At 37.7% G+C, this 15,090-nt stretch overlaps 1 protein-coding gene across 10 annotated transcripts in view; it reads right to left on the bottom strand.

Moving 5' to 3' along the window:
• PDE10A (phosphodiesterase 10A) overlaps nt 1-15,090 on the bottom strand; it is a 579,847-nt gene that overhangs the window by 20,779 nt on the left and 543,978 nt on the right. For all 10 annotated transcript variants that reach the window (XM_073894211.1, XM_073894212.1, XM_073894208.1 and 7 more), the window contains one exon: nt 9,718-9,890. In XM_073894211.1, coding sequence (XP_073750312.1) covers nt 9,718-9,890 — 173 coding nt within the window. The remainder of the gene's footprint in view (nt 1-9,717; nt 9,891-15,090) is intronic.

Consider the following 15,090-nt stretch of genomic DNA (forward strand, 5'->3'; position numbering starts at 1 on the left):
TAGAGCTTGTTTTTCTTTTTGCTGACCCCTCCCCTCACTTCTCTGGGACTTCCTAAATGCCCTCTGTCCAAGTCTTTCTGCTGCGAAAAGTGTTTGCTCTGGCCTAGAAACACTGGGAGTGGAAAAGTGTTCAGTTGTAGGCACGTCTACAAATTCTTCACCTTCCCAATAGCACAGCTGGTCTCTTCTTACCAGGACACAGTCAGTCTCATTCCCAGAATCTCTGAGCCTGGCCAGCTGAAGGCCCCTGCTCTTCTCTCATGGGCACAGGCCAGCTCTGATGATGTCCTCACTGAAAAGGCAGACAACCATGGGATTTCAAGGGCTCCAAAGACTGGAACAGAGATGGCCCTTTCTGGTGAAGCTCAAAGGCTCCCACCCTGCATACAGGCCCATGTACCCACATGTGCCCAGCTTGAGTCAGGACACTGAGCTCACCCAGTCCCACTGGTTTGGGTATTAGTTCACAGCAGCTCTGATTACAAACAGGATCAAATCATGCAGAGTTTCTGATTTTATGTAATGCTATTGTGAAAATGAGCTTAACTGCTTTCCAGTACAGTCGTTAAGATTCTCTTAACTTCCCTTCTCCAGGATACCTTGCATGAGTCATGGCTGGAGAATCTCACTACACCGAGAAGCTGAAAGGTGAGATTCCTGGGGTTTGTCTTCCCAGCAATGAACCCAAGTCCTCCCTGCAGGACTGTTATCCCTGATCCAAGGTTAGAACATCAGGAGACCATGACCTGGTAGATGTCTCCTTACCTAATCACTCTCCATCCAAGAGGGAAGACAGGTGTCTGTGCAAATTCACCCGGGTGGGGATGAGAGAGGACAAGGAGGCCAAACAGGCACAGAATGGGGCTGTCCTGTACTCAGGAAGCCCCAGTGAAGTCTTTAGGCCTGGCCAGGATCTTCCCTTCCCAAAGTCAAGTCTATTTGCCCCCAGGGTCAGTTGGACAATTTTGATTGCAGAAGACAAAAAAATCACGTAGGCCTCTGTATTAATTTGCTAGGGTTGCTGTAACAAAGTACCACGAACTTGGTGGCTTAAACAATGGAAATTCATTGTCTCACAGTTCTGGAGACCAGACGTCCAACATCCAGGTGTGGGCAAGGTTGCTTCCTACTGAGGACCATGAGGGAAGGGTCTGCTCCAGGCCTCTCTTCTTGGCTTGCGGGTGGTCGTCTTGTCCCTGTGTCTTCACGTGGTCTTCCACGGTCATGTCTGTATCCAAATTTCTTCTTCTAAAGATATCAGTCATATAGGACTAGGACCCACCCATATGGTCTCATTTTATCTAATGACTCTTTCAAGGCTATCTCTCCAAATATTGTCACATTCTGGGAATTAGGATTTCAACACAGGAATTCTTTTAGGGGACACAATTCAGCCCATAACAGTTCCTAGAACACAATTTTATTTTGAGGATATTCATGGCCCAGAGCTAAGCTGGATGGCTGTTCCTTTCACAATCTCTCTCCACAACCTTTTCATTCCCTCAGATGAAGTCAAACGCCCTTTGCATCCTTACAGAACTTGCCACCACTATAATTAAACCATGTGATGCAAAGTTATTTCATTGATGTGTCAATCTCCCCGTTCGACTGGAAGCATCAGGCGGCAGCAGGGCAAGTGGCTGTCTTGTTCTTTGCTGCACATCCAGCACCTGGCCCAGGTTTGGCACGTGACGATCCGGAGTGGTGGAACTGTGGGTCTCTCTGTGCTTCTGCTCGCTTCTCTCACTCCTTGCTGGCCAATCCCTCAGGAGCCTCTGATCCAACATGCTCACATTTCAGAGAGATATTCCATACACTATAATTTCACTTCATATCATTTGTGTTAACATTTAACCTCCTTTAAGGTCATTCACATTTTTACTTAAAATTTAGAAGGTAAATCTTTCATGTAATTTTTACTTTGTCTTATTATTGAGTTGTTAAGAGTTACATTAGACCTAAATATGGAGAATATTTTTCTCACATTGGGTGGCTTTTCACTTCCTTAAAGGTTGTTTTGAAGATTATGAGTTCTTAATGTGATAAAGTCCAATCTATTATTTATTTGTTTGAAGGTTAGTGCTTTCATTTTGTTTCTTCCAGCTTCACTGAGGTAAGACGGACAATAAAAGTTGTATGTATTTAGGTTGTACAATGTGATGATTTGATACATGTATACACTGTGAAATGATCACCACAATCCAATTAACACATCCATCAGCTCATATAGTCCCTTTTTCTGTGTGTATGATGAGAACACTTAGGACCTACTCTCTTAGCAAGCTGCAAGTATAATATACAGTATTATTAACTATAATTGCCATGCTATAATTAGAACCCCAGAACTTGTTCATCTTACAACTGAAAGCATGTAGCCTTTGCCCAACATCTCTGAAGGTTAGTGCTTTCTGTGGGCTACGGAATCTTTGCCTACCCAAGATCATGAAGACTGTCTCCTATGCTTTATTCTAGAAATTTTTATGATTTTAACTTTTACATTTAAGTCTATCATCCACCTGAAACCTCAGTAATTCAAGAGCCATGTGTTGAAAAGACTATCCATTCCTCCTTTGAATTCTCTTGACACAGTAGTTGAAAATCAATAGGCTACATAGTGTGTCTTCTGTACTCTGTTCCACCTATTTATTTGTCTACCTTAACACCAATACACACTGTCTTGATTACTGGTACTTTATAGTAAACCTTGAAATCAGGTAGCGTTAAGTCCTCCATTTGGGCTTTTGCTTTGACACAATTGTTTTGACTATTTTTTAAGATTTTATTTATTTGAGAGAGAGAGAGTGCAAGTGCACACACAAGCAAGGAAAGCAGAGGTGAGAGAAGGAGAAGGAGGCTCCCCGCGGAGCAGGGAGACCAATGCGGGGCTTGATCCCAGGACCCCGAGATCATGACCCTAGCTGAAGGCTGACACCCAACCAACTGAGCCACCCTGGAGCCCCTTGCTTTGACTATTTTAGATCTTTTGTATTTCTATATAAATCTGAGGTTAGCTTGTCAATGTCTACAAAAAAGCTTGTTAAGGTTTCAAATGGGATTACATTTTTGGAGGGATATTTGCAGAGAATCGATATCTTAGCAATACTGATTTTTGTAATTCATAATCATGATATATATCACTCTATTCATATAGTGCTCTCTCAGAAATGTTTTACATTTTCAGTACAGAGACTTATATATCATGTTAAATCTATTCCAGTATGTTATTTAAAAAAAAATGACACACCAAGTGAAATTGCTTTATTAATTTCAATTTCCAATTGATAGTAATATTCATATATGAAAATAAATGATTTTTTAAAATGTTGATCATGTATCCTGTAAACTTGCACTTAAGTCTAGCAGAGTTTTTGGAGATTCCTTAGGACTTTTTTCAGTAAATGGCATGTGATTTAAAAATAAGGACAGATTTACTTTTTCCTTTCAACTCTTATGCCTTTTACTTCTTTCTCAATGTGATGCACTGACTAGGGCTTCCAGCTCGAAGGAGACTACAGGTGGTCATTGTGGGTATCCTTCATTTGCTTCTAGACTTGGAGGGAAAGTCCCTTCTATATCATCTGTCATCACGGTGGCTATAGTGTTTTCAAAGATGCTCTTTAAGAAATTAAAGAAGTCCCGTATTCCTAGTTTGCTCAGATATTTCCCCCCATGAAGAGGGGTTTTTGTCAAAAACTTTTTCTGCATATTTTGAAATGATCACATAGTGTTTCTTTATTCTATTCCTGTGAATTATATTAATTAGCAAATGCTATTCCTGAGATAAAATCCACTTGTTATGCTTTATTATGTTTTTTATATATGACTGAATTTGCTATATTTTGTTATAATTTTGCATCTATGTCCATGAGGAATATTGACTGATCTAAATTAAATTTACTACTTTTGTAATGTGTCTGTCAGATGCTGGTATCAGGATTATGCAGGCTTCATAAAATAAGGTGGTAAGTGGTTCCTATTTCCATTTTCAGAAACAATATTTTTTCTTCCATAAATGTTTGATAGAATTCACAAGTGAAACCATGAGAGAGCCACAGTGATGGTGGTCTCCACATCTACATTCATATTCCCCTCAAATCTTTGGTGACCCAAGGACCAAGGTCGAAACAGAAACAGAACCACCCTAAAAATGCTTGAAGGCACATAGTCCATTAGTGTAGGGTGATCTATGAGAAATTTAACTGGCCACCAAATAAAGGTCAGTTATTTTTAGAGAAAGGTAACAGAATCCAGAAAGATGACAGAGCATATGACCCACAATGTAATATATAAATAAAGAAATAGAGAAATGTATTCCATGATCCAGAGAAAAAATAAGTCAACTAAACAGATGCATGGAAAATTGAGGTGGTGGAAATGTGGACAAGAATTTTTAAATAAGTGATGTGTCAAATTATCTTCAGAAAAAATATATATTTGAATAACAAAGAGTGAAGTGATAGAGAATTTTAAGACAGTCATAAAAGCTATAAAAGTGAACCAAAAATAAATCTCAGAACTGAAAAACACACTACATAAAATAAAATACATCACTGGATGGAGTTAACAACAGACTGGAAAGAACACTGGAATTAGAGACACAGTATAGCTAATTACCCAAACTGAGGTACAGGGAAGAAAAAGACTGAAAAAACAATACAGAGCTTTCACAGACTGTAAGATAGTATTAAGTGATCTATCACATGTGTAACTGGAGCTGCCGAAGAAAAGTGACAAATGAGACAGAAAAAAATATTTGAAGAAAAATAATGGTGGCAACTTTTCTGCACTTCACTGAAATCAGCAGCTCATAGTCCCAGAAACCTCAGAGGAAGGACCTCAAGCAGGATCAAAAGCCAGAAGACCACACTTAGGAACATTATAGACAAAGTGGTAGAAACCAAAGATATAGAGAAAATCTTTAGGGCGGCCAGAATAAAAAGACATGTTATATATAGAATAACAATAGGAATGACCACTGACTTAACAGATGAAGGCCAGGAGACAACCAAACATTTGGGGATGGGTTAGCCCGGTGATGGGCATTAAGGAGGGCACATACTGCATGGAGCACTGGGTGTTATACAGAAACAATGAATTGTGGATCACTACATGAAAAACTAATGATGTGTGGTGACTAACATAACATAATAACATAAAATTAAAAGAAAAAAGAAAATCTGTCAACTTATAATCGCAAATCCAGCAAAAATATCTGAAAAGTGAAGCCAAAATAAAAGCATTTTCAGATAAACAAAGGCTGGAAGAAACTGCTATCACCACACTTAAAGAAATGTTAAAGGAAGTTCTTTAGACTAGAGTAAGATGATACCAGATAGAAATCTGGAACTGTTCAAATAAACGTGAAGCATTGGAAATGGTATATATATGTGAGAAAATATGACATTATTTTTCTTTTAAAAAATTCCTTAGTAACCAACTGTTTAATTTTAAATATTCGCAACCTATGTGGGATACAGAACAAATGTATCAGTATCCTACTTAACAAGAGCATACCAGACAAAAAGGGGTATAAATGGATTATTTTTTAAGGTTTTTACATTGTATGGAAATGGAATGATATTAATTCAAGCAACTGATAAAGATGAAGACTGTAAACTCAAGAGCAAACACCTAAAATAGAAAAGAGGTGTAACAACAAAGGACAGTAGAAGGTACAGAACAAAGTGCTGAAGGAAACATTCAATTAACTGAGATGAAGGCAGGACAGAAGGGACAAAGAACAAGGGGCTCGAGGGAACACAAAGAAGATAATGAGACAACCAATCAAATACCGTAACATTAAATGCAAACAGACTGAACCGTCCATCAGGAAGTTAGTGATCTCAGGTCTCAACTACTGCTGGTAACAAGACCCACTCTCAGACAGAAAGTCGGGAAACAATGGAAACAATGTCACACGTCACTAGGAAGCATAAAGAAGCTGGTGTGGCTATTAACACAGAAAACTTTAAAGCGAGAAGTATTATAGACAAAAAGAGAATTAATTTCACATTGATAAGATGGTAAATCATGGAGAAGACATAACAAATATAAATGTGCAGGCACCTAATAAAGTTTCTAAACACATGAAGCAAAATTGAGAAATATGTAGAAATTCATAACTTTATTTATACTGGAAGCTGTATTTCCAGTTAAAAATGGGGAAAAAATACATTCACAAGTGATAAAATCTGTAAAACGACCATATAGTTTTACCAAGAAATTGATAGGGCCTGTGTAGACAAACTATAAAATGTTGTCAGGATTAAAGACTCATGCCAACGTCTTTGAAGACAATATATTTCCATTTTCACGTGAAGAAATAAACACAGCTGCAATCAAAGTGCCAATGTGGCTATTTTTAACTGATAGCAGAATATATTTTTCTTTTTAAGTATTCATGATGAGGGGGATAAAAGTCATGATGTCTATAATTTACATTCAGGTGGCACACTGAGATAAGAAAAGCAGAAACATATGGTAAGATGTTAACAATTCTTGTACATCTCAATATAATTTCTCCTTTTTCTAAGTTTGAAAAATTTTTAATAAAAATATTTAAAAATGCATTTATTAAGTAACAATTTCCATAACATTTTTGGAAGGTAAATGAAAGATGAAGATTATCTTACCAGGTATGTATGATAAATTGCAACATAGTTATGGTCATCAAAACAGTATGATCACAGTCGAGGATTAATTAGCACTTAAATGGCTTAAGGAACTCAAACAATTATCCAAGTTTATATGAAAAACTTCAAGCAGAGGAAAAAATGGATTATTAATTAAATGGCATTGATTTAACCCACCAGGAATAAATAAAAGACATAACTCCAGAAGAACTAAGATCTAACTATGAAAATCAAATCTATAAAAATATACAAAATGAATTTTAAGTACTATTTATATTACTGTGAGGACAGGGGAGGTCATCTTAAGCAAGACAGGAAACCGGATTTGATAAAAACAAATGAGAGATTTGACCTCATGAAATTAAATTTCTTTATAGTCAAAAGAAAATCTGAATCAAGTTTTTGAAAATCGCCTGAAGAAAATATTTGTAACATATAACAGAGAAACTTTTAGTACCCTTAATAAGATATATAATGCAAACTGATGTAAAAAAAAAAGTAAACAACTCAACAAAAAAATACGCAAAAGCTCTGAACAGACATATACACAGAAGTAGGAACAATAAATAGCCAACAAACATGAAGCAATCTGTTATGCAGGGAGCTATCAGAAAATGGCACATTTCATGAGCAAGTTTTCACCCACATGTTAGGAGTATGAATTTCCACAAGCCTTTTGGAAAATTTACTATGTTTATATGTTTATAAATTTCTAGCATCATGCACTACGCAGTACATATTTTTAGAGGACCAGTAGGTAAGACTAAATAAACAAGTTTATTACAGCTTAATTTATACTGCAAAAGTCTAGAAATATCTTACCATCAGGGGAAAGGCTTAACAAGCTTTTATATAGTAAGGGGTATACAGCACCCCATACTACAAGATGTTATAGAACTCTTAGAAAAAAGGAATGCATCTGGTATATCACACTTTTATTAAAAAAAAAAAGAGGACAGTATATTTGTGTATATATATTGTGTACACATGCACACACATACATACACACACACACACACACACCCCAACACAGAACTTGGAATAAACACAGAAAAGTGCATGGGATGATATTATACCCAACAGATTGCTGGCATGGAGTTCAGAAGAACAGAATATTCTTCTTCTTACAAACACTTCTGCACTCTTTGAATTGTTAAGACAGACATGCATTACCTTTAAAATCAGTAAGTGTCCAAAAATTAATTAATCATCCATAATTAAGACAGTATACACCACTAACACACATACACATATGCATTAAACACCACGTATATTATTTGTAATTAGATTCTTAAATTTTCTATTTTAAAAATAATTATTATAACCATTTGGTTAAAAAATATACGCAAGAAACTTGACACTAATTACATAACTCTTACTTATAATCTAAAAAAAAAAAAAATGTATGCACATGGGTTTCAGCAAACCAAAGACTACTTTCATCCAGGGTATATTATAACGGCCGTAAGAAAGAGAACTGTAAACAAACACCTAGAACTACATACAAAATCTGTTGCAAGCAGAGAGACGTGATGATTGTAAGTCACATGCATCCCTTGGGCTGCAGGCAGAGGAAGATGTGTTGGGAAGAACCTTTGTGGCCTTTCACGACACTAAGCCCCCCTTCCATGATCCCAGGAGGCTCTGGCAATGTGTTCAGACCACCCTCGATGAAAATAAGATACCTGGCTCCCAAAATTGTGTAAGTTTCAGGCTCTGCAAAATCTGGACCTGCCCCTGTTTGAATATAAGCTGAATCCCACACAACAGTAGCTCAATCAAAGTAACGGATATCATCATATTATATGTATGTAATATTCTTGAAGAGGCAAACTTTATTACATATCTATAGTCATTTGTAAACCTAAGGTTTTGTGTTTGTGATACCTGAGTGAATTCCTTCTAAAAACTTTAAAACAGACTCTTCTAAAAAGAAATGTTATGATCAGTACTTCATGGATCATGGAGGAAGAATGCAAAGCACCTGAACAAAGAGAACATCGACCCAAGTTCAGCAAGACGAGAAGAGACCAGTAAACACATGATCACAAATCTAAAGGTGAAGATGGCACCACTTAAGATGGACTTGGTCAGATGTGGAAACAGCAAAGGGAAAGTCCTAGCAGTGAAAGCTGGTGGTCATACCTACAAACTGACAAGAGGAATAGGCAGGTTAGCCAATGGACTGAGACCTAATATACAGAGGGTGGACAGGTTCACAATGAACACACCTGATATAGTTCTGATTTTGTTAGGCAAGGCATGCCCTCTCAGAAAAGATAAACCAGATAAATTTAGCCTGATGCATTAGAACATTTGAAGTAATCTAATTCTCCTTGTTCTGACTCCGTGTCCATGAAACAAACTTTTGATTGTCACTTGTTTCCCAAATGATCTGAGCACACTGAATGCCAATATTCTGATGCTTGTAACTAGAATATATGTTTGTAGATGAATAAAATGGAATTCCAGTTTTATCCATCAATCACGTTAGCTTGGTCAATAAGATCTGGATTCTGAAAAATGAGTCCATTTTCATTCGCTTTTGAGTCTGTGAAGCCAATGACCAAACCCTGGACTGAAATGAATTCAAGGAGCGGCCTCTTATAAAATGACATCTCTTTAAAAGTACCCATTCCTGGGGCGCCGGGTGGCTCTGTTGGTTAAGTGTCTGCCTTCAGCTCAGGGCATGATCTCCAGGTCTTGGGATCAAGCCCCACGTTGGGCTCCCAGCTCAGTGGGGAGTGTGTTTCTCCCTCTGCCTCTCCCCCCGCTTGTGCTCTCTCAGTCTCTCCCTCTCTTTCAAATGAATAAATAAAATCTTTAAAAAAGTACCCATTCCTATGTGAGCAGTTTAAATTGCAATTCATATTTTAATATATCCTGATAATTCACTCTCAGTAATTTAGTCAAATAAGGAAATGCAAAGCAAATATAAATACATGTAAAACAAAAAGAAAACACATAAATATTTTTACACTTCTTTCAAATATAAATTTATGCCAAATTACATTTCTGTTTTTAAGTATAAGTTTATTCCAGACAATACTTCCTAGGCTTCTAAGCTTTTAAAGATGATTTTTACCTATGTGATTGATTATTAAGGTTTAGCGATCCGGTCTGGTACATCTCCTCCAACTGTTTTCTGTTTCCAAAGTACAAAGCAAGGTCTGTGGCAATGATAGCTTTGCGGATGATCTCGAGCACCTGTTCATATTCACTGGAGCTCAGGGTGGAGAAGATATTGTGCCCTTCCAACTATGGAGAAAACACAAACACCACCAATAGCAAGCACAAGCTCTAATCTTCTGACATTTGCAGGTATTTGAAACAATACAGACAGTCAATGGCATCTGGCACACAAATGACAGGTTTGGGGGAAACAAAAGAATAGTTCGTAATGATTAATGGAAATTAACGTCAGTTTCTCTTTAAGCTACAACAGTGAAGCTACTACCACTTAAATGATCTATCTCCTACGGTAACATTATTTGCTACCACAAAATCCCAATTATTTAAATATATAGCTAGTTTTTGGAATTTCCAGTAAGCAATTAAAGGACTAGAAAATATAAAAAGACTTAAGACATTTCTTCTTCTTAAACTAATTTAAAACTTTTTTTATATTAGACTGGAAATTAATGGATTAAAAGATCATGGATATCTTTGTCCACTTAGCAAGTCTAATGAATAGTAACCTACTTTCTCCATATTATAGAAGAAAATGTCCCACAACCTCAAAATAAAGTTTAGTCAGGCATATTAAAATTTCTCCCTACAGGTAACAACCTTTTTCCATAAAACACAAATTGCTGCGAACACTGTAGGGCCATCCTCTCTTCTGTCCTCACAGGACGGGGGACAGCAGACCATCACCCTGGACAAGACCAGAACACTCGGCATTTGGACTCTATTACCTCAGAATTATTCTTCTGCATATGAATCTGTTAAAAACTTTTTACAATAACTGAGAATCTTAAGTCTTTATTTGTAATTGAGATAAAAATGGGTCGTTTTTGTTCAAACAAAAAAGATTGAATAGTAAAGATGGATTCAATTTGTGGGTTCATCAATTGTAAAATTATTCATTATTAGTCAACATAGTCCTACTGTAATTGGTTGTTTTCACTTGCTCTGAGCTATATTTATTGGCTGATAAAATACATTAAAAACTTGAAATTATTAAAATACATTTTACAAAATCAGACATTTCTTTAAGACACGGCCTCCTTCCTATTACTCTGAAATAAGGCAGTACATGCACCATTTGTTTTCAATCATCAGAATCTTTATTACCTACTCTTAAGCTTTTATAAATATTTAAATCATCCTATGATAAGTGCAGCAAATGGAATTAGCTCTAGTTGGTTATTTTCCTGACAATCATAATAAGAAGGCCTTACATTTGTACGATGCTCTAAATTCACAAAACATTTTCAAACGCATGATTTCATTTTCAAATTATTAAATATAAATAACTCTGATGTCTAATTGAAATGAAGTTATTTGCTGAAGCATCAAAAAGATTTTTCTTTGAAGAGCAACTGCAGTGCTTCTATAAACCGGTCATTTTAAGTAATGCAATCTCATCTGAAGCAGCTTTCGTGAATACAACAGGGCCAAAGGGTAGACGTGATGACAGACTTGAACTCGACATAAGGAAGAACCCCCTGAAGCTCAGCTACCACGGGGACGGAACAGGAACGACACAGGAGATGCTGTGGGTGGCGGGTTCGGGCATAGGCTGCTTGGTAACTGAGGGGACAGGGGAGGGGGTTTAAGCTTTGGGAAGGTAGCTGAACTCAACTCTCCAAAATTTTAGTGCAGGAAAATAAAAGAAATTTTTTTCTCTGACTCCTGCTATGAAATCTGCTTTGCTTTCATTTGATCCTAACTCAAGTAAAGCAGCGGCCTCCATTTCAACATTTAATGCCTTGTCACCTACACTCCCAAATCATAAACACTTCACACTGGTAGGTTTGGTTGGTACTCATGCACACATCTGCTACTGGCATGTCATCTGAAGAGCAATCACATGTGATACATATTTACATGCTTTATTCTATTACCAATAAACCAGTAAATTACAGTGTATAAAAATATCCTATCATACTGCTGGAAATTTTTTTTTAAATTTCTCTAAAATAGGAACTTCTTGGGGCGCCTGGGTGGCTCAGTTGGTTAAGCGACTGCCTCCGGCTCAGGTCATGATCCTGGAGTCCCGCATCGGGCTCCCTGCTCAGCAGGGAGTCTGCTTCTCCCTCTGACCCTCTCCCCTCTCATGTGGGCTCTCTCTCTCTCTCAAATAAATAAATAAATAAAATCTTTAAAATAGGAACTTCTTGGCTTGGGTTCTAGACACTCTCTCCGGGACCAAAGAGTTATAAACTCACCGCATCTACCTACCTATCTATAAATTATGTTTTGAGTGCGTCATCCATAAGCATATTATTTTATCAGATTCTCAAAAGTATCCATGATCTATGGCAAATGGAGACCCATTTTAAAGGATGTGTATATTCTGTTGGCTACTTTGGATTTACTATTTCTTGTATTACTTTTCTTTTTTAAAAATTTCTATTTAAATTCTAACTAGAATTTAAATATACATTGCGATACTGGTTTCAGGTACTTTTTGATATTAAAGGCAACTAGGTGGAGAAGTCCAGTAGAGGAACTTCATAAGGAAAAGTTGTAACCAGGACCCTTTTACTGCCTTCTGCAATATTCTGCAAGAGCAAAGGTAACAAATGAATACACAAACAGTATCCCTTCAAGAGGATGGAGTACATATTTTTTAGCACTTTGCTCCTACCAAAGGAAAATAAGAGATACAGCAACCAAACACAGCAGGTAAACAGCTTAAAATCTTTTAAGAGCACCAATTTCACATTAGTTAACATTAAAACCTCATAATATAATACTTTTATATACCAACTGGTGAGTTTATTATAGTTAATGTCCCAGGTTATAGTGTTTGAAGTTTATGTTAATTCAAGGCAGTTCATCCCATTTTGTATCAATCAGGCATAAAATAACCCACATTTTATATTGGGAAATGCTCCTAAAATCCAGAGATGGGTGAACTTAGGCCTGCGAGAGCATGTGTGGGCTTGGTTGCAGGTGCTCTAAGCAGCCGAAGTCTGTGAGCTGCTGGAGAACACGCGCGATGCCGGGATCAGCCCTGTGCTGGAAGCCCCCCAGCGACCTACTCCCTGGGTGGGTGATCTATCGGTCCCCCCCGCTCTCAGACATGGTGAGCCATGGATTCTCAGCCATCCACTGCACTGCTGGAGTGCTTCTGCCTGTGTCTTTCCCATCACAAGATGAAGAATGTATGTCTTTACTGATTTGGCAGATATTTAGCGTGCAGGGTTTCACCTTGTGTAAGGATATTCGTACGACAGTAGCTAATCTGCCCACAGCCCCAAACAACGTGAGTTCATCTGTGAGGGGTTCACAGCTTAGTGAGAGAGAAGCGTGTAAGCACATGATAAAACGGATGGAGCGGTCTCTGGGATGGAGTTAAGTGATGGGCTCTGGAAGGGCAGGGGCCATGGATTCTGCAGGACAAGGAGGGGTCACAAGAAACCACACGTATTCAGTGGGAGCCATACAACTGCAGTATGGCTCAAGCACATCGTCTGCATGGAGAAATGGTGACCCGGTGAGAGAGTTCAAAGGCCTCATGTCAGAACTGAAAGGATCACTGGAAGGTAGTAACAAGGAAGGTCATGACGGATGAAGCCTGTTTTAGGACAACTGCTCTAGCAACAACGTGGGTTGCGGGGAGGTTAGGGCCGAAGCGGAAGGACACACTGATCCATCTTTCCTTAGCAAGCTTTTAAAATACTATTATTAATCATAAATAATTCTTTCCAAAGCCCCATGCTGCTTAGCTCTATGAAAGAGATTCTTAAAAGAAAGGGCTTGGAGCTCAGATTTCAATACCTCCATGCCAACCAGCCCAAGCTCACCCGAGTGGGTGTAAGTCACCACCACAGGAAGCCACAGACACGAGCTGAATCGTTCAGGGGATCTGAGATGACAAAAGTCAATTGCATCGAGCATTCACAACGGCAATGGCTTGGTATTTATTCGGGTACTTCATCGTCTACTGCATCAAACCACAGGCTAGGAAGCATGGTAGTACTGTAATTAAGAACTCAGGGTTTGGAGTCAAACAATTCTAGTTTTTAATCCTGTTCTTACTAGCTGTATGACAATGGACAGGTCACTTAACCTCTTTGATGCACATTACTCTTTCTTGTAAAATGGAAATAAACTGATACCTATCTCATAGAATATTATAAAAATCAATGTGTTAGTATGTGCAAAATTCTTAAGTTTCTGATTTATTATAGTAAGTATTAAGTAATAAGTACTACAATATTTATAATGAGTACCTAATAAATGATGAAATGATTACTATGATGATGGTGGTGATGAAGAGGTCAAAATCTACCAGTAAAACTTCTGCAGCCGGAGCTAAGGGACAGAAAGGAAAATCAAACAAACAAATACACACATATGCCCAGAAAGAAATGTGGTAGCCAAAGATCACTTCTATCCATTCAGAATATATCTGCAGAAAAGGACAGGTTTAAGCTAGCCTCTGTGTGATACATTTTAGCTTATTTGTAAAGGCAGTGTTGGATAGAAGTACCACAACTTTGCAGTAAATTCTACTTTGTGCAGACAGACTGGAAGAATGGCTTGTTAGCAGCTATAAGAAGTAATAAAAACGTCACAGGATCACAAAATGTTGGGTTTAAAGACAATTCTCTTAACATCTAAACATATTTCAAAAGCACCAGACAATTCAAGATTAATGGAATGTTGAGAAAATTTTCTTAATAACAAGAAAGATTATTCCTAATTAGTCTGTTTTTTTTAAATTTTGACTTGTGAGTACTTAACATGAGATATTCACAGAAGGCAAAATACAGAAAAAGGGTGGCTTCAATATTCAAACTAATCACTGACATCTCATTAGGAAAGAGAATATTCTAAATATGGATTTAATATTTCAACACTAATGGTTCTATCACAATTGCTAAAATATGTGGGTAAGCTTTGGGTAAGAAAAAAGCTTACCTGCTTTCTTGGATGTCACTGTCCACACAAAATAGTCTCCTTACTTGAAGGCATTCTCCACTTTTTGTTTCAGTACCAAGCTACCTTTTTGTCCTAAGGAAACTCACTGACTCACTCTACCTAAAGAAAACTTGGTGGTTTTCAGCCTCCAAACTTTGCACTCAGCGTTTTGTGCCCCCTGAACTCTCCTGCATCCACATTCCGTACCTTCATGTGACCACTGCCGGCCATGTCAGGAGACCCAGTGATGGGTGGGCAGGGACAGGGATGCATGAGGGGCAGTGACTGTCCTCATTGGGCTTATAATTCAGAGCAGGGGCAAGCTCAGCTCGCCAACAGAAAATTTCAATACAATGTGAAA

The sequence above is a fragment of the Callorhinus ursinus genome, unplaced genomic scaffold, assembly GCF_003265705.2.
Source record: "Callorhinus ursinus isolate GAN/ISIS: 27379988/994484 unplaced genomic scaffold, GSC_fseal_2.0 scaffold6, whole genome shotgun sequence".
Taxonomy (NCBI): domain Eukaryota; kingdom Metazoa; phylum Chordata; class Mammalia; order Carnivora; family Otariidae; genus Callorhinus; species Callorhinus ursinus.